The sequence below is a fragment of the Vigna unguiculata genome, chromosome 2 (assembly GCF_037176805.1).
Source record: "Vigna unguiculata cultivar grain cowpea cultivar isolate G323 ecotype 2 chromosome 2, ASM3717680v1, whole genome shotgun sequence".
Taxonomy (NCBI): Eukaryota; Viridiplantae; Streptophyta; class Magnoliopsida; order Fabales; family Fabaceae; genus Vigna; species Vigna unguiculata.
Window position 1 is genome coordinate 34,684,538 of NC_140793.1, and position 27,578 is coordinate 34,712,115.

Here is a 27,578-nt window from a genome sequence, read left to right on the forward strand (position 1 = left end):
TATTAATATTTTAATCATGTTTTTTTTTAATTTAAATTATAGTATAACAAATACAAATATCCAAGAGTACGAATACTATGACATTCATATCTGTCTTGTTAACATGTGGGTATCAAAACTATCTCTACCGATTACTCACAAATATCTATTCCCTACCCATTACGAATTTTATCCACGAATACAAATTTTTTTCACATCTATAAATGTAGCCATGTTTGTTGTTATTTATGTTAAATCAAACAATTACCACTAAAAAATATTATAGTTTTTGTTGTCAGTAATAAACGTTCGATCTTACATGTTATTTGTTAATGTACGGCCACATATTTTTAATGCACTACTTCTTGAAAAGAAGAGAGAGTATATAACATGAATTAATTCAGTTCAAAACAAATCGTTTTCCAATTTTTTATTGTACGCCCTTTTTTATTAATTTTAAGTTAGTAATAGTAAAATGAAAAACTTATTGGAGTGAAATTTACTTTATCCGCTGCATGCAGCATGGTGAAGAAAGTAATTCTGGTATATTAATTTGCGTTTTTAGTCGAGGAACGTTCCATAACTTCAATGACGTTAACGTGGTGGTGGTTGGTTATCACATGCAGAAAAATTATGCAAACCAAACCAATGATGATGATACTTCTAAAAAAATTGCTTTTGGAGACACCAATGGGACATTGAAGCACTGAAACAGTATTTAATTAATTAATTTATTACAATACCTTGCATATATTTAAATAATGTGTATTATAAAAATATCCTATCAACTCTATAAAATAAATTTATAAGAAAAGGTTTATAGACAGTAATATTTTATATTTTTAGTGTATGTATAGTGTGCATGGAAAGAATGATGCAAGAGCAATAGTTTGTTAGGGTTTGGCACCCTGTCTTACATAATTTTGCTGGTTTGAGTATGTTTTATGAGACACGTAACCACCTTTGGTATTGAATATGATGCTGAAACATGACTTCATAATAAGGAACATTACGCAACCCACTCCAACAATATTCTGTACTACTCCATCAAATAAAGGATATATAATGAAGATTCTTTTCTACATTTCTATCAAAATCTAATGTAAGTTTTCAATTTCTACACTAAAATATTTTTAGTTGTTAATGTCCTTAGAACACCAATTAACAACAGTTTTTCAAAAGTTAATTAATTAATTTATTAAAAACATTGATTGATAATAGAAGCTTTTGGTTCAGAAGTTCCGGGTATGAAAAATCAAAAAGTATTTTTAAGGCTATTAAGAGATAGATAAAAGAAAAACAGGCTTTAAATTTTATATTATTATAATAAATTTCGATTTTTTTTCAGTTGAATTTTCATTAATTTTTTTTTTGTTTATTTGATACTAAAAAATTTTAAAATTTTTCAGTTGATTTAATTTTGTTTTAATTGGTGATGTGCTTTTTCATCATCTTACTTCTTTATCTTTTTTCTGTTAATAATTGTGAGATTCTATAATAAATATTAACAAGAAAACAATCACATCATCTAAATTGTAACAAGATTAAATGATAAAATTTAGGGTTAAATATGTTTTTGGTCCCTCAAGTTTGAGCGAAATTTGGGTTTAGTCTCTCATTAAAACTTTTGACCAATTTAGTCCTTCATCTTCTAAAATGCGTGAATTTAGTCCTTTTAACCAAATTTTGTTAAGTTTATCTGACATTTTAAGCACATTTCATGATAGTATTTAAATTATTTATACTGTTTGATACATTTTTGCTTCAATGTTAACTTAAATACTATCATGAAATGCGCTCGAAACGTCAGATAAACTTAACAAAATTTGGTTAAAAGGATTAAATTCACGCATTTTGAAAGATGAATGACTAAATTGGTCAAAAGTTTTGATGAGGGACTAATTCCAAATTTCGCTGAAACTTGAGGACCAAAAACATATTTAACCCTAAAATTTATACAAATTTTGAATACTCAATACATAATAAATTTAATAAAAATTTACTTAAAATTACATAAATTTATAAAAAATTTGAAACTTAATCAAATAAAAATAACAATAAAATAAAATAGAAATTTCTCCACCAAGGCATGACATTCATCTCCATCATGTACCCATATATGCAAATGAATGATGTCAGGACTATTAGATGAAAGTGTACGTGTCAACTTATTAAAACTTATAAATATATTATGAAACCAATGTTTTTATGGTTTGAAAAAAACATAAAGAACAATTACTCTCCTCCACTCATCTATCTATCTATTGTCTCAAGCATGTCTTTGAATAAACAATTTAATTAATTCTCTCTGCTTTTCTTTTAATAAATTACGCATACGTTTATTAATATTTTTTTCTGAAAATTATAAAGACATCATAAGACATTTATTTTTATCTAAATGATTTAATTATCTCTCACAAGGTTAACTATTAAATTCTCAATTTCCAACAATTTTAGACTTTTCCTCCGCGTTGAGGTTAATTATATACTTTACCTATAATTTGTAGGAATCTGATGAATATACTGATAATTAAATCTTTTCAATAATTGAAAACCATGGATAGTTACATGATTGAAATTATTAGCCTTTATGATAATGTTTTAAAACTCACATCTAGGACCAAATTTATTGATTAATAATATAAAAAAAAAACTTATATTAGTAATATAATAACAGCTCATTCTTTGTAGACATAACGATTTAAAGTGAGGAATAAATTAAGTTAAAAATTGGTAATCTTAATTTATTTTTCCCTGCTCTTGTTTGACTATTTTTTGAGCATAAGTGTAATTTCTGAACAGAAACACAAGTTTATAATTTAAATAAAAAAATAATTATCAGATAAATCGGCGGTGATTCATTGTACGAGAGATTATAATATATGAAAATCTTTATATAATGAAATGACGAGTGGAATCTTCCATAACACACGCCATACTGCACGCAATTCATCAGAATTCGGTGGTAATAAGAATGTTATGTTCCACCACCAAACATCATATCTCTTATAAGCGACAAATGTTGTTGAATTAATCGAATTACTATAAACAACAAAACTGATTGAGTGAAGTAAAGCATTAATGTCAAAATGATTTGTTACTCTTGAAGTTAACATTTAATTTACAGACAAAGTAGATACAAAAATAATAACTGATTAACAAAATTTCTAATGTTTTCTATACAATAATATATTATAATAAAATATCAATTAGTCATAAGATAAGGTAGACTTAGATTCAATTCTTGAACACATAAACTTTAAATCGATTTTGAAATGTTTCATCCATCTTTGAGAATCAGTTCAGACTCTGCATGATCGATACAATAAAGGAATTATAGATATAAAAACTAGGTAAAGTAGTTAGAATCTGTCAACTGCATTTATTACATTCTAACTTAGATTAAACATTGACTTGAGCGTTACAATGTTTTTCCGAAAAATCTAACAACCCAAAAAAAAACCGGAAGGTTCAAGACGAAAGACAAATTCATAAAAATATAAAAAAGACTTCATAGCCGGGATAAAGGTAGTATAGAGCCTTGCAACTACATTAATAATATTAAAAATTCAAGCTTAACAAAAAGAACACAAAGAAAGTCCCCATAATGATGGTGCATAATGACATAAGCGAAGGGTTTTATTGGTGTGTATGGGAGTTCTGTTTGATTAGTTTTGTTTCGTTGTCAATAATGAAACATTATTGAGGGATAGATGGGGCCGAAGCATTAGCAGCCTCACAAGAAAAAGAGAAAGTCTCGCACAGCGTCACCTATAAAGATTGAAAAAAAGCCAATAGGTTGTTTATGTGTGGTGTAAAACCTTCATAAAAATATTTGGTAAATAGGAAAGCCACGCCGATCTGTGATGGCAAATGCATTATTGTATGCAGTTGAAAAGTGACTGCGAAGATGAGCAATAATATATGTTCAAAACAATCATATGGAGGAACCTGATTGCCATGCTAGATGCTCAATGTTGGACTTGGATTTGGAATCATACAGAATAAAATAAGCATGATTAACAACTCTTATGATTGTTTAGTGAATTAGATGACAATTATTACTAATAAATTATAAACCTGATGATGCCATCTACCAAATTTTCTGAGGTGGCGCCCATGCTTCCTACAATACAAGTGTTTGATAGTAAAATCTAGTTTTCTTGTGTTGATTATCTTAAGTATCCAAGTGTGAGTCTAAGTCTCACATTAGGTAGAAATAAGAAAGTTTAACACTATATAAAAATAAAACCCATAAACTCATGGTTTTGAGTTGAGAGTGATGTTAATTTTTTATGTAAGTGGACTCAGGTCTCATTAATGTTTGTTCTCTCCAGCAAAACTTTCTCTCTAAACCTAATAGAGTACACTCCGATCAAATTAAATCAAAGTTTGAAATATTAACAAATTTTAATATTATATTTAATAATAAATTTTTATATGTCAAGAATGTAGGTTATGTGTGGATAATTGGGGATGTTTTACATGAGGTAGGTCTATTGTTATTTCTAAGTTTTCATTTTTCATTGTTTGTAAGAGAATTATTTCTCCACTTTTTAATATCATTGGCACACGTTATCATAATCAAGCAGGGGAAACAATATTGGCTTTACTGTCCGTCTTTGAGTTAACGTTCATAACTTCAATGACGTTTAAATGACGTGGTTTATATATTTGGGGCATTGTACAGATATATTGTTATTTAATTATCAATAATGTTGGTTTCTTTTACATTAATCAATAATGTTGGTAAAGGTTTTATAATAATGATGTAACTTTATGTTTATTACTGAAAAAAACAGTCCGGACAAAAAATATATGTTCAGAAAAAAATTAAATTCTAATTCTTATCTACAAATTATGAACTTCATTAAACAGGTAATTTATTTTATAAATAAAAAACAATTTGGTTAAGATTGTAAATAAATTTTATTCTTTTAATATTAACATATTGTACTTTGTTTATGAATTATAATTTTGATTAACTAATAATCACATGAATGTAGTCTGTGTAATATTACTAGTAAAGTGTTAGAGCGATACTCCCTTCTAGAATGTAGTTCAAGGAATAACGATTGCCTAAATCTTATGAGAACGAAAGAGACTAAAAGGAAAGCAAAGAGAAAGAAAAAATAAATCTTAATATAGGAGGAAAAGAGAGAAAAATTGTGTTGTGTATATTTAAAAAAGATAAATTATTATATTTTTATTAACTTATTTATATTATGTTATTTTATTTTTTCCTTTACGGAATCAAATTGAGAAATGATTTATTTTTCATATTTAAAGATTAAGTTTCTGTTTGTTTCAATGTATTCATCGTTAAGAAGTGATTGTGATTGTTAAGAAGTGAGCAAGAACAAGAATATTTCCACGAATCAATATTAAAATTACTAGATGGTCAATCTTTTCTTTGTTGCAGAATGCTAACTAGTGCTCTTAATTAGGACACATGCTCAGGAATAATTAATGTGCATTGGTATCATTATTTTTACATTGAAAACTGAAATAATTAAATACAGTAATTAAAATAGTATAAACGCATATAACAAATTTTATAGAGACAAAAATATTCTTTTGAACTTTTAGATAATAACTTTTTGATACAAAACAAAGACTTTTGAATTTTTAAGGTCTCTACTAAAAAAAAGGGGTTAATTATGTTTTTCGTCCCCCACCTATTGCTAATTTTTGGTTTTAGTCCCTCACCTAACGTTTGCACTATTTCAGTCCTTGACGTTTTGAATTGGATGGAATTAGTCCTTAATTTTAAACTTCGTTAATTTCAATTGATACCTGTCAAACGGAATGGCACGGATCCGGTTCTCAGTTGACTTAAAAGTGACAAAAACCAACACGTGGGCTCCACCACCTTATGCATTCACGGATGACCTTAATGGAAAGAGAAAAGAGAGAGAAAGATTCTAAAAGAAGTAGGATAATACCCACACATTCAACACTTCATCATAGTACACATGCAAACCACAACTTCACGTGAAATAAAATAAGGAAGAAAGAGAAAAGAATTATAAGAACCCACTCTCCTCCTACAAAGTGAAGAAAACTAAACCAACCCATGCAATTCTCCAATAACAAAACCAAATCATACTGCCCGAAAGGAATCCGTGAATTCCATTGCACCCCATGAACATGCCCTCTGCAGTTTATTATAAAAAGGTAAGCCAAAAGAGGAAAAAAAATAAAATAAAAGAACCACCGCATGAACCCATGCAAACCAAATCATATTGCTGCACCATGAACCCACTTCTGCACCATGAACCCGCTGCTGCACCGTGTATATTCATGAACACTGCACGTCACCGAGTCGTCAGCAGCCACTCCTCCGAAAACGCAACCCTCACACAGGCGGCCACTATCCACGTCTGCACCAACTCTGCAAGGTTCCTCTCCAGCAGCTGCAGTCTCGTGCGAACACACCACATTTCTTCTTATTCAACGTTACATCACCTAAGAAACCCCAAACAACAAGAAAAGTGTCAGGTTTTACAGAGGGGGTTTCACCGGGGAGAACAACACCAATGAGACCTGAGCCCAACCACATAAGGCATTGACACCACTCTCAACCCAAAACCTTAAGGCAATGGGTTTATGGGTCTTTATTCTTATATAGTGCTCTACTTTCTCATTTCTAACCATCGGCTCTGATACCACTTGTCAGGTTTTACAGAGGGGGTTTCACTGGGGAGAACAACACCAATGAGACATGAGCCCAACCACATAAGGCATTGACACCACTCTCAACCCAAAACCTTAAGGCAATGAGTTTATGGGTCTTTATTCTTATATAGTGCTCTACTTTCTCATTTCTGGTCAATGTGGGACTTAGACTCACACTTGTATTCCTAACAAAAAGAATGTACCCCACAACCCACTCTACCACTGTGATGCCAACAACTCAGTGAAAAAAACTGTTGCAGCGTGATCTATGGAAAACTGCACCCAGAACCCATGACAGTACACATATAGCACACCACAAACCAGACCAAACACAAAAACAAACAACAATGGTACAGGTTTATGCATCAAAAAATAAAACACAACACCACCATACGGGAATAACTCATTACACTCAATACAAGTTCAAAACCATGTACCAACCAATACAAAACAAGGAGAAGAAAGCAGGTCTCCTCCGTGCTTACTTCCTCGTGTTTTTTTCCTAGGCACCACGGCTTCCACGTTAGCCAGAGTCGTCTGTCACACATTACATGCATACACTGACACAGGAACACTGAAAACACAGAGAGAGATGGAGAGAATGTGGTGTGAGGGACCATCATTTTAACAAAACTTGTTTTACTTTATTACTTGCTTTGAAGCCAGAACTGAACTACTAATACTGTGTTTCTGTTCAGATTTATTCATGTCTCTTCATATTCTTCCCTTACCATTGTCTTTCTTCATTACACTTCGCTACATTATATAAAGTCTCTCAAGGTTTAAAAATTAAATCTTTTGTCAATTTTTGTTCTGGTCTGCTTGATTTTGTTTTGCTCATTTTAATTTTATTTATTTTATTTTTTTGTTGTTTTGTGTGTGTTTAGCTGAACATGTGCAATGATCATTGAAGCAGGAAACACCACTTATTTCTTAGAAATTAGAGCCAATGTTCTACTGCTTCTGTGGTTCTTCTTTTGATTCATACATGTTTTGTGTTGTGGCAGGTGCTGAGCTTTAAAGGAGGGACAAAGCTGCAACGTGGCTAGCAAAGGAAAAGGTGTGGTTGTTGAAATTAACGATGATACCAACCTATTAAAGATGCAGTCACGCCCTTCATAAGCCAGAAATTTCCGGTATTCAACATTGGTAAAAGAAATTACTTAACCCCCTTCTCCATTTTTCAATTTCCATTCTCCCAATCATACAATAGAACCCAACACGCAACATCCATTTAAAATTCCAACACCAACACCAACACAACACAACACTAGAAAAACAGAGTCCATGACCAATGAACCCATCATCACTCTTCACTATCAACAATCAATAACCACACAAGGAGAGAATCAGTAAAGAGAGAAGGGTGTTCTTCAGTTGTGAAATCTCCAACGAGGGAGTTGGTGGCAGACGACGCTGGCTAACATGGACGTTGTGGTGGCTGGGAAAAGAGCACACGGAAGTAAGCACGAAGGAGGCAAACCCTCGCCTAAAAGAGAGAAATCGAAGGAGGAGACCCCGCTGCCAACGCCGGCGAGGCACGCCTGTGGTGGGTGTTGCGGTGATTGTCTGTGGTGGTCATAGACTTTGAAGAAGAAGGCAAACCCTCACACGTTACCAAAAAATAATCATATGCAAAAAAAAATTAAGTCAACTGAGAACTGGATTCGTGCAATTCCGTTTGACAGGTGTCAATTGAAATTAACGGAGTTTAAAATTGAGGACTAATTCCATCCAATTCAAAACGTCAAAAAACATAATTAACCCAAAAAAAAAAAATAATCAATGAAGTTTTAAATTGACACTTTAATTATTATTATTTTATGTAAGATTTTTAGATATTTGACATTATTTTTTTTGTTGATTTTTCTGTTAATTTAAACTTTTTTGTGTTGTTTTTTTTTTTGTAAAATTTTTAGATGTTTAATACTTTTTTTTGTTTGTTTTTATGTTTATTTAAACTTTCTTATGTTTAATTATATTTACTTTTTAACAACATTAAAATATAGTTATTTTATTATTTAATTGATTTTTAACATTTATTTGTAACATTAAATAAAATATTAAAAATACATGTATAATATTTATAGACATTTTTATCCTTTAAATAAAATAAAATTGTATTAATAGTTATTATGTCCTCAAATATTAAAAACACATATATAATATTTATATAGATATTTTTATCTTTCTTTTAATCCGAACAATATCATCTCTTCGAATTTATTCATTAGTTTTCTCTCAAATCTTCTTTTTGATGCAAACACAACCTAAAAAATTATTCAATGATGTGAACATTTTATGTTTGCCCACCTAGATTCCAACATTTATTGTCAACTTTTTTAATGAAACAAAATTGAAAACATTTTCTTAACATATTTTGATATACTTGTTAGTGGGAGGAAGAGTAGAATCATGATTGTGTATCAATAAAGAACTTTCCAGTTGCTTTTATATTATTCTGAAGAAATTATTTTTATTTTCATAATCACAAAATTCCCGAGATAATAATAATAATAATTTTCTGTTGCTAACAAAATAATTATAATATATTTTGTTTTCTGAAATATAATCATGTTTGTGAGCTTTTGTTATTAACGAAATCAATAAGAAAGATTGCTAGTAAATCATAAAAATAAAATCACAATGTCATATATACACATTATATACTTTTATATTTCTTTTATTTAAATTTTATTTTTTAATAATTTTTTATATAATAATAATTTATTGATAAATTTCAGAATTTTAATCTAACTAAAATGTCAAAATTCATAAAACTTTATTTCTTATTCCAAATATATTTTATATCGATTACATTTAAAGTAATAAAGTAATAATATAATAATATTATATTTAAAACTGTTTATTTGTTTAATTTAATTAATATTTTAATAAAAGTAAACAGCTCATATTCACTCATTAAAGTACAGTAAATAAATTGTTAATTAACTAATAATTACATATTAAATAAAATATATATTTTTTAATTATTAGTAACATACACGTGTCACATGTTAATAAAAAATAACAAACTACAGAAGACAAAAAAAAAAAATAAAACACTGTATATGTATAAGTATAGATAAGGTTCGAAAATATCGTTTATATCAATTGTCTATAACCTATATGTTAATTAATAAATGAAACATATTAATATTCATTCAATGAATATTATCATATATATTTCTCAATTCAAATTATTGTTATAAAATACGTAACAAATATTAAATTATAATATACGGGGTTCATCAAAATAATAATTATATGAGAAAAATATAAATATGATAAATAAGACATACCGTAATTATCAACAGTGATCAATTTAAAAGTAGAGAATTTTTAAACTAGCTAAAAAATTGCCAAATTAAATTATGCAGTTATATTTGTATATCTATATATAAATATATATTAATATAATTGGAGACGTTTTAACAATAAGGGCTGAGAATATGGAAGAATAAGAAGATTAGTGTACAAATGATGCATATTTTGATATTCCATTTTAGCGAAAATAACAGATTAATTATTTGAATCTTTTGTATTTAATATTAAATCAGACAAACTATATGTCAATAAAATAAATTATTCTAAAAATTAAATTTTTATAATATATTGTTGTATCTCGTACTTTATTTTTTAAATCTAATAGTTTTAAATTTAAAAAAAATAATCTTTTTTCTTATACTTTATTTTATAAGTTAATGTTTTAGAAACAAATATATTTAAAATCACGTTTTTTTTTTTTAATTCTTGCATCTTTTTTGTATTTCACTCCTAAGGATAAAAAAATTATATGTATTTATAGTTCTTGATAAAGATATGATGATATTATTTGTACAAACGGACGAAATACTTATCAATTATCTAATTAGTAATTATTATCCAATAATAATATTTAAATAAATAATCAATTATTTTATTTTAAAAAATAAAGTTTAATAACGTTGTTTGTTATCTTTAATATATCTCTATCGTTTATCAATAAGGAATACCTTAATAAAAATAAAAGATAACATATAACCAACTGATACATAAAACAATAGAGATTTGTATATATAGTATATAAAAGAAGGATTGAAGCACTATTCACATCATAATTTCCATCGTGTGCTCAACTTCACACACAACAGTTCAAAGAGATTGAAGAATCATCTGGGGCTTCACTATTTGGGTAAGACCATCCTGTGTATGTTTTTTTTTTTTCTGTAAACTGTGTCCATAGCTTCTAACAATGGTGAAAAATACAGCGTAGAAGAAGAATTCATGCTTGATTTGATTTAGGTCATGCTATATTATCCATAGAAAAATTTATTTATGTTTCGAATTCGAGTTTTTCTCAGAAGTAATTGTTATCTTGATTAGGTCAATTAACATTGTTCCATCATGTCTAATTGCTCTAGATCATTCGATAGTGAAGACTGTTATGTTTACTAACATTGAAAATAAAATAGGAAAAAAAAAGCGGGAGGCAGTATCTGTACTCAATTATTTTGTTAAAATAGTAAACTGTTTTGGCTCTATTCAAGTCCATCCTGGCAGAAAAACCCTTATAAATATTGCCATGTCATCTGTGAAAAATGCATCTCAAAATTTTCTGATTAAGTTTACAATTTGTGCAGTTTTGTGTTTTGACCAGTTCCTGGTTTCTCCTTTGGTCTCTGGTTACCCAAGCAAGCATAGAAATTCTTCCCATTACCAATGGAACGTTCCCTCTCCTCTCATTCTGAACTTCCCTGTTCCTATGTTCCTATACCCGACGGACCCTACTCTCCGGCGGAGCCTGACCCTCCAAGACACGTGGCGGCGAAAAAGGTGCTTCTCATCTCATCTGTGTTGCTGCTGCTGCTTCTGTCCTTGGTGGCCTTCAATGCCTACTACCCCCATTTTTCTGGAGACGGAGATCATGCTTCATTAGCACCAACAACGCCCAATGAATTGAAGTTCAGCCCTCACACCGTACCAAGCTCAATGTTGAAACCATTTTCACGTGGTGTGTCTTCAGGGGTGTCGGAGAAGTCTAATAACTGGATGTTGAAGAGCAGCAATGGAGAATCCTATCCTTGGAACAATAGCATGCTGTCGTGGCAGCGAACGGCTTATCACTTCCAACCTGAGAAGAATTGGATGAACGGTAACTTCCTTTTATTTCCATTGCTCCGTCTTTTCCTTTTATTTTAAGCTTTATTTCAATGTAGAGTTGAACAGAGTGTTAGTAAGTTTTATAGAATCTTGATTGGGTCTCATCTTAAATGATTATGCATAGCCATTTATGATTGAATGGTGTTTTTTTACAGTGTCATTAGTCGTTTTATTATTTTTGTTTAGCTTTTATACTAGTTATAGTAGTGATAACATTTGACGAAAAAGACATTTTAAGTTTTCAAGGAAAACCTACCAAAAATAGACGGTTATGGAAATTAATTTTATAATCCCTTTCGTTGTCATGGTTGATTGTTACAATTAACCAGATGTATTAATTTTAGAGAAGACGATAGTCAAAATAAAAAATACTGTCTGCAAAGGATTTAGTCGGCGTATTTTGTAGTTAAAATTAATAATTATTGATTAAGATTTTGATTTAATCTATACAACAAATTTAATACAAAATTAAACTAAAGTACTTTGTCCAAATTATTCTTTCAATTTGAAATTGAAAAAATTATATTAGTGTTGTTGAATGTAAAGGATACTAACTTTTTTCTTCTCTCTGTGGGTGTGGCTTCGGCTTGCTGTGCTTGGGGAACCTGGTTTGTCTGCTTCAGATCCTAATGGTAAGAGCACCCTTACATTTTCCCATTGTTTTTACCTCACTTGCTTTAATTTATAGCATGAGAAATAGAAAAAAAGAATATAACATAAAATGAGTTGTGTAATGGAGAGATGAAGACAAAATGTTGTATACTTTTGTAGTATAAACAACATGTCACTTTCTTGAACGTTTGTTAAATTCTTCTCCCTTTTCTTTAGTAGCCCAATAATTGTCCCATTTTTTATACCTTGACTTGGCAAAATTCCTAACATTATTTTATTATGTATATGTTTTTTCTATACGGTCATTGGTCAATGGCTGTTGATCTTCTTATGTGCACAAAATCTAGTAACTTTGCACAATATGGAAACAATAATTAGACTTCCAATTTCTCATAAGAAGTTAGATTTTCGCAAAACTTTGAACGAAATGGATGAACCGCAGTTCTTAATAGTACTCTCCAACAGTCTGGTTTAGAACAGCTTGTTTGTATTACAAGGCAAAGCATTACAGCTATCGTTTTAATCTTAGTTGAAATGCCTCATATTTTTAGCTAATCTTAGATTACAAGTAAACAAATTTTACTTTATATATTTACTTATCTGTTAGATGTTTGGAATTATTGAAGTTCAAAAAATGGCGTTATAATTTTCCCTGGACCACCTTTTTGACACAGTTGTTACAATTTGGTACCGATTTCAGGTCCTATGTACTACAAAGGGTGGTATCACTTCTTCTACCAATACAATCCGGAAGGTGCAGTTTGGGGTAGCATAGTTTGGGGGCATGCTGTATCAAGGGACTTGATTCACTGGCTTCACCTTCCACTTGCAATGGTGGCTGATCAATGGTATGACCAAAACGGTGTGTGGACTGGCTCTGCCACAATCTTACCTGATGGTCAAGTCATCATGCTATACACTGGTTCAACCAACGAGTCAGTGCAGGTCCAAAACCTTGCATACCCTGCAGATCCCTCTGATCCTCTCCTTGTTGATTGGATCAAATACCCTTCAAATCCAGTTCTGTTCCCTCCACCAGGCATCGACACCAAGGATTTTCGAGACCCCACCACAGCTTGGCTCACCTCAGAAGGCAAGTGGCGCATCAGTATTGGATCAAAGCTTAACAAAACTGGCATAGCCTTGCTTTATGATACCAATGACTTCAAAACCTATGAGCGTGTGGAGGGACTGCTCCGTGCTGTGCCTGGCACTGGCATGTGGGAGTGTGTTGATTTCTTCCCAGTATCCAGTGAGGGTGAAAATGGCTTGGATGCTTCAATCAATGGGGAGAATGTGAAGCATGTGGTGAAGGTTAGCTTGGATGATGATAGACATGATTACTATGCAGTGGGGACTTACGATGAGAAGAATGCCAAGTTCACACCAGATGACTTGAACAACGATGTTGGTATTGGACTCAGATATGACTACGGTATATTCTATGCATCCAAGACATTTTATGATGAGAGTAAGGGGAGGAGAGTGTTGTGGAGTTGGATTGGAGAGTCTGATAGCGAATATGCTGACGTAGCCAAAGGTTGGGCATCAATTCAGGTGTGTTAACCTAACCATGATAATTTCTCCTTTTTAAACTACTGCTGTATAAGCCAGCAATAACATTGATTGCATTTTTTTTGTATAGGGTATTCCAAGAACAGTGACACTTGATAAGAAAACTGGTAGCAGCTTACTTCAATGGCCTGTAGCAGAGGTGGAAAGTTTGAGATTGGGAAGCAATGAGTTTGAAAATTTGAAGGTGAAGCCAGGGTCAGTGGTGCCACTTGAAATTGGAACAGCTGCACAGGTTTGGGTTCATGTTAATTTTTTTGATTGACAAGTAGTTAGGAGCATGTAAAGTTGAATGTTATAATTCAATGACACGCAATTTCATCTTCCAATGCAACAGTTGGACATTATAGCTGAGTTTGAGATAGATAACAAATCCTTGGAGATGACTGCACAATCCAATAAAGAGTACGAGTGTAGCACCAGTGGTGGAGCAGCAGAACGTGGTGCCTTAGGACCATTTGGTCTTCTAGTTTTGGCTGATGATGATCTTTCTGAATACACTCCCACGTACTTTTATGTAGTTAAAGGAAGCGATGGACAACTTAAAACTTCCTTTTGCTCTGATCAATTAAGGTATTGGACTAATATTCTGTTCCAAGCTTGTAGTGGCATTGTTTGTCTCTTAACAAGAAAATGAAAGTGTGAAGTTGTGATTAAATACACTGTTGATTAAGTTACATCATGTTTTGTAGGTCTTCTCTAGCAACTGATGTTGGTAAGAAAATCTTTGGAAGCTCTGTTACAGTACTAGGAGATGAAAAATTGTCAGTGAGGATATTGGTAAGCTTTCGTGATTTTCTTGCTCAAAATTTTGCTATATGAAGATGAAGTAGATGAAGTAATGAAGTTGAATTTTTGATGTTGAAAATTAGGTGGACCATTCTGTGGTGGAAAGCTTTGCTCAAGGTGGAAGAACATGCGTTACATCTCGAGTTTATCCAACGAAAGCAATCTATGGAGCTGCTAGATTGTTTTTATTCAATAATGCTACCGAAGCCACTGTGACTGCTTCAGTTAAAGTTTGGCAAATGAATTCTGCATTCATACGCCCCTTCAACCCACAAGAAAGTAATTCAATTTAAGGGACTTAGGACTCAATAACCTTCTGTTCTACTAACCTAAAGGTTAGGGTTATTGAACAAAGGTCCACTCCTGCCTCAATTTTGTCCAAATCTTTTTTCAGTAGGCTTGATTTTGTAAAATAGTTGTGATATTTGTAAATTGTCATGGCAATGAAAGAAATATTATGGTTCTCCCTTTCAATGAAAAAGTTGCTGCACAATATTGTTTCTCATAAATGAAATACATTTTATGATTCATAATCAACCACAATTAGATGTTACTTTTTAATTACCTTAATGTGTAGATATATGTTTTATTATGAGACAAATTAAAAAAAAAAATTAAACTTATCATAAACATCTATTATGTTTTAATTATTTAAAAATAAAATGAAGCTTGTCATAACGACCAAATATTTCTACTTATTATTTTCCTAATGAGTACTCTAAACTCCTTAATCACAAACATAAAAGTTTTGGTCTAGTCCCAAATCCCATAATTTACGTGGCATTTTTTGAAAGCGGATAACGCTTGAATACGTGTGCTTCTACTTACCACTTCTCCATTCTTCTTCCACTTTCACCATGAACAATTGAACTGCGACATCTCTTCAAATCGCTTCTCCTTCCTCGTTCCTTTCGTGGACAACCACCGGTTACGATGATGGCGCTCAATTCATTGTCACCACTTTCCGTTAATTCTCTTCTCATATCTTCAAGCTCAACTTCCATGACTTCGGATTCTCATTCAAAGCCCTTTTCCGTTGCCTGCCAATTGAACTCAAACAGAGATCACTGTGAAGAAAGAAGAAAGAGTGTTGGTTGTAGTACAGTGGCTGCCAATGCAGAATCCGGGAAATGGGGGAAAGTGGTTTCGGCCACGTTGGCGGCTGCCGTTATTGCCTTCAGCTCTGACATGTCTGCCCTTGCTGATCTCAACAAATTTGAGGCTGAAATGAGAGGTGAATTTGGGATAGGATCGGCTGCACAATTTGGCTCTGCAGATCTCAGGTTGGTTTATTTCATTCCATTTTATCTTTGCGGATTCATAAATAACACTTTCGGACTAAGTTTTAGGCAACAACAAAACTGAATTGTGTTCGCTAATTGTTTTGCAGGAAAGCAGTGCATGTGAATGAAAATTTCAGGTAATTTTTTATTTCAATTGGCCATGCGTTATAAAGAAATTAGAAATGAACATCATGCAATTTTATTGTTCTCCTTCCTACATTAGCTTTATCAAATTTGTAATCATAAAAGATATAAAAGAGGAAAGGTGGAAAATAGAATAGAGTCAATAGGATTTTTCTTTTTTTTCACTTATGTTTGGTGTGGTAGACATTCATCTTTACTTATTCCTTTGGCCAATGTTCTTTTTTGTTGTTTCAATTTTACGTATAACATATAGAAAGTTTGAGTTAGCGAGACCCTGTAGTTTTCCTTTATCTAATGCAACGTTGTCAAGAAACACAAAGAAACTCTACCGATGTAGACATTCCATACTGAAGATTAGTCAGTTTTGTTATGCTTTTTTCAGCTCCATTGGTTCCTCGGGCTGATGTTTTACGGGAGGCTTTACTTTCATATAGAAGTACTTATCTGGCGACTGGGAAAGTAGCTACAATGTTTATTTCGAATTAACATTAGCAATTTTATGAAGTTCACTATTTTATGCGCACACACACACACGCGATTAAACATAGTAGAAAAGTGTTACTTCAATTAATTTGAATTGTCACTTCATAGAAGTTTATGGAATCTAATAATGTATAAATTTGGAGTCCTCTATTCATAATGATTCTGAATGACTGATACAGAAGAGCCAATTTCACAGCTGCTGATATGAGAGAATCTGATTTTAGCGGTTCAACTTTCAATGGTGCATACCTTGAGAAAGCTGTTGCATACAAGGCAAATTTTTCAGGTATAGGCTTATTGCAATATAAATTCTTCACATCATGTTTTAAATGCAATTCTAAGTTTCTGTTGAGATAAATAAAAAAAGTCTGATACTCAAGTTATCTGATTCATTCACATAATAGATTCTATTGGACCCAAGGTTGATTTCCGTTCAAAGTCATGGTTAAGCCCTGTATATGCTTGCACATCCGAAAAGTGTTTATTCCCTAAGTTAAAAAATATAACCATATATAACTGCAAAATGACATAAAGAACTCGTTTATTTTCTTTATTCAAAGATTGATGTACAAGAAATGTTAAAACATTTGCACATTTGTTTCCTTCACTTCATACATTTCCTGTACTCATGTATACCTTTTACTTTATCATTCTCATGTATCTCCTGATTTTCTTTGCAGAAAATTTCCTGTGCTTCTTGTGTGTAATTTTTGACAGTGACTCTAATTTTTAAATGTTTTCACAGGGGCCGATTTAAGTGATACATTGATGGATCGCATGGTAACTGCATCAAGTTGATTTATTTTATCTATATGTTTGATTTTCTTTTATTTTATTTTAATTTGATTTATATGTGATCTTCTTACCTTTGGTTTACAGGTTTTAAACGAAGCCAATCTCACTAATGCCATCCTCCTTAGAACAGTCCTCACACGGAGTGACCTTGGGGGTGCCATCATCGAAGGTGCTGACTTTAGTGATGCTGTGTTGGACCTTCCCCAAAAGCAGGTATGACCATTGATGTCCTATTAAAGGAATGGATCCTCTAATGTGAATTGGAAGATGATTTAATTCTCTCAAATTTAAGAATTTCCAATCCCCTCATCCCTTTCCATTCCAAAGAGTAACAAAGATCAATCCCCGCATGTTTTCTTCCATTATCACTTTCCTTTTTTATTGTTCTCAAGTGACACAAATATTCTAACATAGACTCAATCATGACCTTATAACAACAACCAGATATCTTTTTTTATCAATTCTTTTGCTACCCTTTCAAATAATAGGATCTTTGTAAAAGGATAGATAATTACTAAATCATAAATATGGTTGTAAATTTTTCGACAGATTCTTATGTTCATATGGCCCTTTTTAGTTTCTTTTCTCTCTTCCATGATCTCTCCTATGTACTGTTGTGATCGAAATGCTTTGTCAGAGCATAATTTTTATCCAAGGTGACACTGATATGACGTAGACTGTTTGATTAATTTGTATAGGCTTTATGCAAGTATGCCAGTGGCACAAATCCTGTTACAGGAGTGAGCACAAGAGTAAGCTTAGGTTGTGGAAACAAACGACGAAATGCTTATGGCTCCCCATCATCTCCCCTTTTAAGTGCTCCACCACAGAAACTGCTTGACCGAGATGGTTTCTGTGATGAAGCAACAGGACTTTGCGATGCAAAGTAGTTACTCAGAGTAATCCTTGCTACAAGGCCATAGTCGTGTAAATATATCAGAGACTATAATTGAGGTCTGTTTGCCTTTTGGACTTCTGAGAGCATACCCGCATTCATGAAATGATGCCACTTCTTGAATCTATGTTGGGTATTGTTGGCCTCTGTTTAACAAGCCAGAACCTATTTTGCAAGTCATCTTACTCCTATACTATGTAAGATCTATGGATATAAGATTATGTTTCGTCCTTTGCACATAATTTCTCATCATTTTGACGTTATGAACCTTGTAAGTCCCATTTCTTGTTTAAGTTTATCTTGCTCATGCACTCACATTCCCTCTTTAGATGCTTATATTCCCTGGAGATTAATTCCACAATTGGAATTATAGCATGCATTGGGCATCTCTTTTAAATCATTTATGATATTTAATTCCTTTATCAAATCTAGCATAGTGATTATTATCAGAAAATTGAGGTATGAAACACAATGCGAAGAGATCATCGTTAACTTTCTATAATCATCAATCAACTTTCATTCAAAACCTATAAGAGCTTGCGTCTGGTAAGACTTTTAACTTATTTGGTTATATAAAGGATTTATTTCAAAGATATTTATTCTTCAATGATTTTAATTAACAATAATAAAATCAACAAGGAATAACAATATTATTTTTAATTGATGTAATTTTTTTCATAATCATAACTTTGCATATTACATTAATTTATTTATCTAAAATACGATAAAGAAGATGGATGTAGGTAACCAAAACATTTACCAAAATTGCACAAGAAAGGAAAGATTTAAAAATCAAAATTTTAAAATAATATTTAGCTAATTAGTAATCCGATTGGTTTTAAGTTAAAAATAAATCAATTCACAAAAGGAATAATTTCAGTCAGTTAGGTTTTAGTTTAATGAAAAGTAATCAAATCAATGAATTAATATAAAGTAATTTAATGAGCATATGTGATTATTGTTTATGATATTCTCATAAGAAATAAAAAAGTACAAGTAAATTATATGTTTGTTTTTTCACTATATTTCTAATTTAATTGTCCTTTCATAAATTAATTGAACAAATTTGACTATGAACTGTTTGATTAATCCATCACAATTTAATTTATAATATTTTTAAAAAAAATAATTTTTTAACGACTAAATTTTAACAATTTTTTCTTACAACATGAAATGTCATTTTGTAAGTGATTTCTCATTTTTTTATTTTTCTATTTCTCTATATTTCTAAACCATTTAAAAGATGACATCTTAATTTGTAAAAGAAAATTATTAAAATTAGTTGTGAACATATCATTATTTTTTTTAATTACAAAATGTTTATTGAGTTTATACTCATGTAATACATGATAAAAATGTTTAGTATTGAGAAAGAGAGACAGATATAAAGAAAGAAACTATTTTTCAGAAGATATAAAAGTAAAATAAAAAAATATGACCTGCTGCATCCTCTCCTTTTGCAATTAGAGCTTCCTTAGAAGGCAAGGTCAACTCAGGGTGAAAGCAACTTTATACTACTTTAGCAAAAAACATTTTTTTTTTTTTAATGTTACAATTGCGTAAAAGCAGTTCACCATTTTTTTCTCTATTTTTGTTATTGTATCAGTCATTTTGTTCTGTATTTTCCATTCTTCCATTTTATCTTTCACCAATTTACGATGCTTTTTGGAGAATTAAACAAGCTCATGTGCGATGATACGGTTATGTTCACATATATTCACATACAGTGGTCTGTAATAAAGAAATCTCACATAAACCCCAATTATCATATTCTCACTATAACGCCGCCTCACAGTGCACATGGCCACTCCTTGTTTTGGCTATGCAATTGATTTCATCTTCTCTGGTGTGACAGAGAAGTGTACCAAGTCAAAGGATGTCAGAAAAAACACTTTTTCATACATCCTTTTTCGGCTTTTTTATAAAGATCAACTGATAAAAAATTTGTAAAAAAGAGTCGTTTGATTTTTTTTTTTTAAAATAGGTTCAAGTCGTCATGGCAGACGACATTAAAGATGAAGTCGTTCTTTACCGTGTCGATTTCTTTTTTTTTTTTCCAAAAAGTGAAACCGTGTTTTCGGAAGCCGGTTTCTATATATTTTAAAAGTGAAGTCGTCCTTGGACTTGACGACTTCACTTTTTGGTTTTTTTTTTCTTTACACATTCAGCTTTATATATATATATATATATATATATATATATATATATATATATATATATATATATATATATATATAATTATATATTATTTAGTTTTTTTTAAATATTTGTTTAAGTAAAAATATGAAAAATAGTTTTAAAAAAATTCTAAAATACTTCATCATTAAACCTTAATACAAAATTAAGAAGATAAAATGATACAAATTAAAAAAATATTAAAAAATTCTTCGATAATTATATTTGAATATTTAATTTGTTAATGTTTATTTTATTTGTGGTTTAGTTAGTCTACTAACTATCAAGTATCATTTAATAAAATACTAAATTTGTAAAATCAAACGAAGAAGTAGAGAACGTTTTGACCAAATCAGAATAAACTGGCGAAAAAATCGCCATCGAGGATGTCACTTTATTTCTCTACTGTAAACAAATATTTTAAAAAAAAACTAAATAATATATAATTAAAAAAAATTATATATATATATATATATATAAAGCTGAATGTGTAAAAAAATAAAAAATAAAAATAAAAAAAACCAAAAAGTGAAGTCGTCAGGTCCAAAGTTGACTTCACTTTCAAAATATATAGAAACCGGCTTTTCAGAGCACGGTTTCGCTTTTTGAAAAAAAAAAAAAAAGAAACCGGCACAGTAGAGGACGACTTCACCTTTAATGTCTTCTTCCACCACGACGACTTGACCCTATTTTGCAAAAAAAAATTCAACGGATCCATTTTTACAAATTCTTAGTCAAAGTGGCCCCTTTTTACAAAAAAGCCTCCTTTTTCCCTTCTTATCCTCCAGCCAAGCATGCCTACCTCTCCATTCCTCTCTTTTTGTGCAACTAAACATTCATGACTCAGACTACAGTTTAAACCTGCATTATCATTAACTTCATGCCCGCACGCCTAATCATTCTGTCCTGCCATTGCTTCAAAGCAATTTTAATTCTTCACTCCGACACATATACTTCTTGCCTTTGAAAAACCATGCATGATTACGTGCTTTAAATTAATTTTCTCTGATCCAGGTATATATATATACATATAAGCCATTTACTTTTGAAAGCACACCTCGGTGTGGTGGCACTTTCGAACGCACGGTTCTGCCTAGACCCTCTTAGGTAGCCCCAGCAACTGGTGAACCACCACAAAACTCCTCTGGTAAATATAGAAATCTTTCACTAACTAAGAGAAGCCATGTTTCACGCACAGGTACGCGTAGGTAAATAACAAAAACTAGCTGCTTTAAATATTCTTATCATGTATTTAGTTTATTGCTTCTTATAACTATTAACTGTTTATATAACAATATACCCACAAGTTCTTAGTATAATGAAACCATGTTCTCAAAATAATTTGTTTTTCTTCTTTAGTTTATGTTTACTTCCTGTGATTTGTGTGCGTTTAAACAACATTATGTTGTAGCTTATATGTGCAGAATAACTTATCACTGATTCTATACTCAAAATAAGAAAATACTTCCTCTCTTCTTTCTTTCTCTGCTCCTATTTCTCTCTATATCTCCATTTTTCACCTTCCCTCTCTATCCTGCTTTCTCTCTCTGCTCTCAAATCATTTTTCTTTTACCAAAAAAAAATGGGAAATTACTAAATAAGTTCTACTTTCAATTTTTAAAAGAACTATTTGAAGGTTAAAGAGTGTCTCACTGTCACCTCCCTAAGAGTGTTTCCTAAGTTGCCAACCCTGTTGAAAGCAAACACGTGTAAGTAGAATTTAATTTGTATGTAATATAGATGTTAAAAAGTTATACTATCAATGTATAAAAAAGAATTATTAATTTAATTATTAAAAAAGTTGATAGAATTCCTAGTACCATATGTGATGAGATGAGAGTGTGAAAAATTGTGTTAGTTTCTTATCTACTGCATTTTCAAAAATGGTGATAACGCCTAATAGCATTATTTATTTTGTTATTACTTTTCATTGTATAAAAACATTACATTATTTTTACTTTATTTTAAGTCTAAAAAATTATTTATAATGATTGAAATAAAGATGTAGTTATACAGACCGATCGTTTTATTAAACAATCCAATAACGCTAAGGGAGTGTGACTTACTTATTAATTTTTTAGCCATTTCTATGTTTTTTTGTTGGAACTATGACGAGTCTCTATATTCATTTTTGTCCTATTATAAAAGACAATCTTTTAAAGCAAATAGCCTCTTAAATTTAGATTTTCAACCTCCCTTTATGCACTTGCATGGAAGAAAAAGAGGGAGATGTTACATATTCAATGTACAGTAAAAGAAGAAAAATTGTACAAATATTCTGTTGGTTTAGATTCTTAAGCATTTCAAATTCATGCTATAGACAGAATCAATGAACGGGTTTAAAATACATTCAATCTGGAACATGTTTATGTCAGTATATATAACCTTAATATATTTGTATCACATGCAAATGCATATTCAATTAATGATGAAATCTCTAATGAGCTCATTACATCAAATCTTGCACTGTTCATTAATTGACACACTGTTATCATTAATTGACACAACTGCTAAGAATAATAGTAATACTTTAGGGTTTGTAATGTACAGAATTTTCGTTTTGTCATTGTGGAGAGTGCTACACTGTATAATTAGTATGCATCTTCTAGCTGTAAATTTTCATTTCCACAGGTCAATCTGGCAACCGGAGATGGAAGTTGAAGCACTTTCCTGACCAGTTTCTGGTTTTGTTGATCCGTTTGCTATCACCTTCATCTGTTGAGCCACACTGGAAAAGTGTTCATGGTGACTCAGCTGATTATCCACAAACTGGTCAAGAACTCGCCAATCCATAACATGGTCCATAGATTGATCATTACTAGCATAATGAAACTGTCGATGTTCTTGGGTGAGTGACGAACACTGCAATGCATTTCCATTGTTCTTGCCACCATAAGAGACAACTGGGATAAAACTCAAACCAGTCACAGATTGAGGAACCACGGGACTGTGAAGTTGTGGAAGTTGGAGGAAAGCGTCGTGAGGAATATTGAATTGCAATTCCAACTCCTTCTTGCATGGGTAAGGGTGACGATTTGGTGCATTAGGGTTAGACATTGGCATTGGAGATTCCAGTTCTTGCATGAACGAGACTTGGTCATCATACCAACATGGCGACACGTAATCCCCCATTTTCCTCGCAGTTGTCGTCCGCTTTTTGAACACTCTACACACAACCCACCCTTCTTCCTGGAAACCATTTACAGAAATTAAGAACACTAAACAATCTGGTTATTTCATTTCATTGTCTTTTTCAATCAGAGATGAAGAGAGGAATTGTTACAGAAATTAAAAGAAGGAAAATGAATTAATTACCTGAGGAGTTCCATTTTCATTGGTTTGTAGCCGATACTCATGCATGATCCAGTCAGATTTTTGTCCATTGGGTGCTCTTCCTCTGTAAAACACAAGAGTCTTTCTCATTCCAGTAAGAAAATGTTTACAGTAAATTGCTTTGTCTCTCCCTGTAGCTTTCCAGAATCCTGCTTTTGTAGCTCTATTGGTACGAGTGCCTGTTGGGTACTTCTTGTCCTTGTGGCTAAAGAAGTACCATTCATCTTCTTCATCGTTTCCAATTTTGCATAATTCTATGACACAGAGAAACACAAGTTATCAGTACGTGGTTTATGTACTAATTGTTGGAGTCGAATGATAGGGTTTATCACAACATACCTTGAAGATCCCATGGCTCGATTTTATAGAGATCGATGTCTTTTATCACATCTGGGTCAATCCTTTTAGAAGCTACTTTTTTCTTAAGGTAGTGATGAACAAGTTCTTCATCAGTGGGATGGAAACGAAATCCAGGAGGGACATGAGAAAAAGTGTTCATATCAGCTCTTGATTTAATTAACCTGCATTTGAGGGAGGAAAACTCAAAAATTAAAAGGATCACCATTTTTGTAAAAGGTGTCAAATATATATTAAAAGTTTATATTTTATAAATTGTTCAACATTCATAATAAAATTAGAAGTCTGCATTTTTCTCCAAGGTTTCTACAGATACGATAAAAGAAAGATCTCTACAAGTTAAACTTCACTAATGCTTGATAAGTTTTTATTCTTCAAAATTTTATGTAAATATTTTTTAATTTATTAAAAGATAAGTTTTTATTTTACCTTTCCAGAAGTCTTTATGAGCAATTTTGCGATGTGCTAACAATAAATACGTTACGTTTCATGTATTTATTCAGGCCTTCTATAAAGTCACAGTGCCTATATTATTTAATTAAATAAATTTGTCTTTTATCTTTGATACTTTTATTTAATATCTTAAATAAGTTTCTTAATTATTCAAAAAGATTTACCTTTAAGAAATTGAATGTGTTGTTAAAAAAATAATCAAAGAAGGTATAAACTTATGAAGGATCCAAATCAAAATTCACAGACATGGACTTGGAAATTTTGCATCAGTAACTGCAATTGTAAATCATTCTGCAACATTAGAGGCTGAAGCTTAGAAACCTAGGTTTAGTGGAAGTAAAGAAAAGATTTCAGCAACCGTTCCCTTCCTTAAATGTTTATTCGCCATTTAACTTTCAAAATACTTACTAATTTGCTCTAAATTAAGAATATATACAATACTTCAGGTGGACAAGGTGAATAAACTACCTATATATAAAAACAAGTACAGGTTATATATAAAAGGTAACACAAAAACAAAAATACAAATGATAAAAGTACAGGTTATATATGAACACGTTGATAACTTTATCTGGGAAACATTAACACTCTTTTTCGTAAAAAGACAAACTGAAATGAGTTGTAACACTTAATAGAGAAAGATAATCAAGGCGCACTTTTGTTAAATGCAATGATGCAGATGAGGCATGAACTCACAAGATCACATAGTCATGTGTGAAGAATTCAAATTTATGCAAATGAAGTGACATTTAGCATTTCACTATATATCTTCTGTTTCTGTTTTGGACTTTATTGTTGACTTGAACTAATAATTAAAATCAATTCCACCATATATTTGCATGCCCTTAATAAATTAGATACATTCGCACAATCATCTGCTATATATTGTAGATAAAGCAGGAAGGTAAATTTCCATGTTGAGCGAGACCAAGTTAAAACATGAATCAGATTAAGAACAAGAAAACACAAGTTAGAAACTTGTGCAGATCTGATGAAACCAACCTCTTTTGCAGCACGTATTGAATGTATGCTAGATTGTGGGGCGCCTTCGATGGACAATCTTTATAAGAAATATGGTGAAATCGAACGAAAAAAAGCAAAAAGGGAAAAGAAGCAGCGCTGAAAGAAAGACGAGGAAACACGAGGGTACAAGAAAAGAAGCTAGGTTGGTGGAGAGAGTAGTTAATAACGATCCTCGGAAATTGAAGTGAATCCTAAATGTTCTGCAACGAGGAAGTGTCTGAATGTTGGGTTAAAAAGGAGAGAGATGAGATGAGATCCCGAGAATCACTGAAAAAGAGAAGGAAAGGTTGAAGAATGTGAAATGGAGACGAGGTAGGGTTAAATAGAAAGCAAAAGCATAAGAAGTAAATGAAGAATCATGGAAATTAAAGTAAAAGAAAAAAACATCACTCTCAAGAGTATCTCTCTCTCCTTTCTAGATTACCGGAAAAGCTTTGAGTTCATAAAAGGTGGCGATAAAACGGCCAGAGAGATGTAAACCTCTATCTCCACCCACCACCAAGCGATGGTGACGACAAAACAATCTTTTTTTTCTCCCAAAAATAATCGATGGATACGTAACCCTAGTTCAGAACCTGAAAATTATAGATCCAATAAATCTCCAACCATAAATCACCCATATATAAAAAACTTGGAGATCATATATTTAACCTAAAAGCTTATACATTACTCACATTTAACTCACTGTAAAGCTTCGTACTAAAATTCGTAACTTAACTTTCCCCGCTCAGTGAAAAGGTGACCTTGTGTCACAAAAGTGCAAATAAATAAGTAAACGGATAAGACAACAGTTTCTACTATTAGTAATTTTTAAGGTCATGTTACTTTTGTAATATATCCTTATAGTATTTTTACTACAAAATTTATGTTAGCATTTATTTTTTGGCTTCTTGTCACTCAGGTTTTCATCAGAGAAATAATAATTATTGTTGAGTTAGAAGGATGAACCACCGCACGCGGGCTCTGGTTGTTTGCATTGCATAGTCTGCAATATTTTATGCATAAGAATTTGTGTCTGCATTCAAAAAATAAAAACAAATAATTAAAAAATATTAAAAAGCTGAATTAAAAATAAGTAAAAAAAAATAGATTAAAATATTATTATCTTTATTAAATCAGCTCTTAAAAGCTTCACAACAGGGACCATCCACCGACCTAAGGAATTCAAGTGAGACACTTCTCCATATACTGCGCGCATGTGTCTTCTAGAATATGTCATGTTTACAATCACTTTATTAAAACGCACAAAAATTTACGTATAATTTTAATTAATTAAAATAATGTTATTTTAATTTTTGAAATAATCATTACGGAATAATTATAATTTTTGAATTAATAAACGTTTTCTCTTCATTTTGATTAGTTTTGTAAATGTAAATGAATTGTGTCGTGGTGTTTTTGTTTCGCGGTGGAGAGTGAGCCCCACGGTCCCGCGTGGGGATGTTCATTATGATTAGACTCACAATGTCGCAGGGAACTCCTCGTATGTGGGATCCACTCCGTTATCCCAATTTACCAAATTTTCAATTTTCTCCACCACATATGTTTTGATTTTTTTTTCCACTCGTTTATATAGAAAGTTTCAGTAATTTACTTTTATATAATTGAAATTAAACATATTTAATATTAGTAGTTAACATTTTAAAGATATTGGAATATTAAATTATTTGGTTATTATTTTCATTTTTTATTCATTGTAACTATAAATAAATATACTCAAAATTAATAATTATTATTATTGAATGTTCGAAGTTTTAAAGTGACTGAAACTTTAAGGCGCAAACGTGTTTATCCTCTCTATGGGGCTGCTTCTCCGCCTAAAGAAATGGTAAGTCCGGTTTTAACTTGTTTAGTTTCCTCAACTG

General features: G+C 31.4%; 3 protein-coding genes and 1 long non-coding RNA gene across 5 annotated transcripts; 3 read left to right on the forward strand and 1 right to left on the reverse strand.

Annotated features, from left to right (window-relative positions):
• Nucleotides 1–11,237: 11,237 nt before the first annotated feature.
• Nucleotides 11,238–15,253, forward strand: LOC114167327 (acid beta-fructofuranosidase-like). Its single transcript, XM_028052387.2, has 7 exons — nucleotides 11,238–11,791; nucleotides 12,423–12,431; nucleotides 13,112–13,968; nucleotides 14,057–14,218; nucleotides 14,321–14,556; nucleotides 14,676–14,763; nucleotides 14,856–15,253. Exons 1-7 carry the CDS (start codon nucleotides 11,359–11,361, stop codon nucleotides 15,063–15,065), a joined length of 1,995 nt encoding a protein of 664 aa, XP_027908188.1. The 5' UTR covers nucleotides 11,238–11,358; the 3' UTR covers nucleotides 15,066–15,253.
• A 304-nt stretch (nucleotides 15,254–15,557) lies between these two features.
• LOC114170260 (Pentapeptide repeat-containing protein) lies at nucleotides 15,558–18,687 on the forward strand. 2 transcript variants are annotated; one of them, XM_028055747.2, is made up of 6 exons: nucleotides 15,558–16,055; nucleotides 16,163–16,192; nucleotides 16,862–16,968; nucleotides 17,428–17,462; nucleotides 17,562–17,690; nucleotides 18,176–18,687. In XM_028055747.2, the coding sequence occupies exons 1-6, from the start codon at nucleotides 15,706–15,708 to the stop codon at nucleotides 18,365–18,367; spliced, it is 843 nt and encodes a 280-aa protein (XP_027911548.1). In that variant the 5' UTR covers nucleotides 15,558–15,705; the 3' UTR covers nucleotides 18,368–18,687. The 2 variants fall into 2 exon arrangements, with proteins under 2 accessions (XP_027911548.1, XP_027911552.1); XM_028055751.2 differs by having other exon boundaries at nucleotides 15,779–16,055; nucleotides 16,879–16,968.
• Nucleotides 18,688–21,608: 2,921 nt separating this feature from the next.
• Nucleotides 21,609–23,996, forward strand: LOC114173284 (uncharacterized). The gene is made up of 2 exons (XR_003602482.2): nucleotides 21,609–21,745; nucleotides 23,179–23,996. It is a non-coding gene; the product is annotated as an uncharacterized LOC114173284 (long non-coding RNA).
• LOC114173283 (NAC domain-containing protein 7-like) lies at nucleotides 22,904–26,275 on the reverse strand. Its single transcript, XM_028057569.2, has 4 exons — nucleotides 25,693–26,275; nucleotides 24,220–24,401; nucleotides 23,863–24,134; nucleotides 22,904–23,736 (listed from the first exon to the last, which is right to left on the reverse strand). Exons 2-4 carry the CDS (start codon nucleotides 24,377–24,379, stop codon nucleotides 23,167–23,169), a joined length of 1,002 nt encoding a protein of 333 aa, XP_027913370.1. The 5' UTR covers nucleotides 24,380–24,401; nucleotides 25,693–26,275; the 3' UTR covers nucleotides 22,904–23,166.
• Between the last annotated feature and the right edge of the window lie 1,303 nt (nucleotides 26,276–27,578).

What these genes read in the sequence shown, in the direction of transcription:
- LOC114167327 (XM_028052387.2), top strand. Translation starts at nt 11,359, where the DNA reads ATGGAACGTTCCCTCTCCTCTCATTCTGAACTTCCCTGTTCCTATGTT. An exon ending in TTTTGCTCTGATCAATTAAG is followed by an intron (nt 14,557 to 14,675) that starts GTATTGGACTAA and finishes CATGTTTTGTAG; the next exon opens with GTCTTCTCTAGCAACTGATG. An exon ending in AATTGTCAGTGAGGATATTG is followed by an intron (nt 14,764 to 14,855) that starts GTAAGCTTTCGT and finishes GTTGAAAATTAG; the next exon opens with GTGGACCATTCTGTGGTGGA.
- LOC114170260 (XM_028055747.2), top strand. Translation starts at nt 15,706, where the DNA reads ATGATGGCGCTCAATTCATTGTCACCACTTTCCGTTAATTCTCTTCTC. An exon ending in TTTGGCTCTGCAGATCTCAG is followed by an intron (nt 16,056 to 16,162) that starts GTTGGTTTATTT and finishes ATTGTTTTGCAG; the next exon opens with GAAAGCAGTGCATGTGAATG. An exon ending in CATGTGAATGAAAATTTCAG is followed by an intron (nt 16,193 to 16,861) that starts GTAATTTTTTAT and finishes TGACTGATACAG; the next exon opens with AAGAGCCAATTTCACAGCTG.
- LOC114173283 (XM_028057569.2), bottom strand. Translation starts at nt 24,379, where the DNA reads ATGAACACTTTTTCTCATGTCCCTCCTGGATTTCGTTTCCATCCCACT. An exon ending in CGAGCCATGGGATCTTCAAG is followed by an intron (nt 24,135 to 24,219) that starts GTATGTTGTGAT and finishes TCTGTGTCATAG; the next exon opens with AATTATGCAAAATTGGAAAC. An exon ending in ATGAAAATGGAACTCCTCAG is followed by an intron (nt 23,737 to 23,862) that starts GTAATTAATTCA and finishes AATGGTTTCCAG; the next exon opens with GAAGAAGGGTGGGTTGTGTG.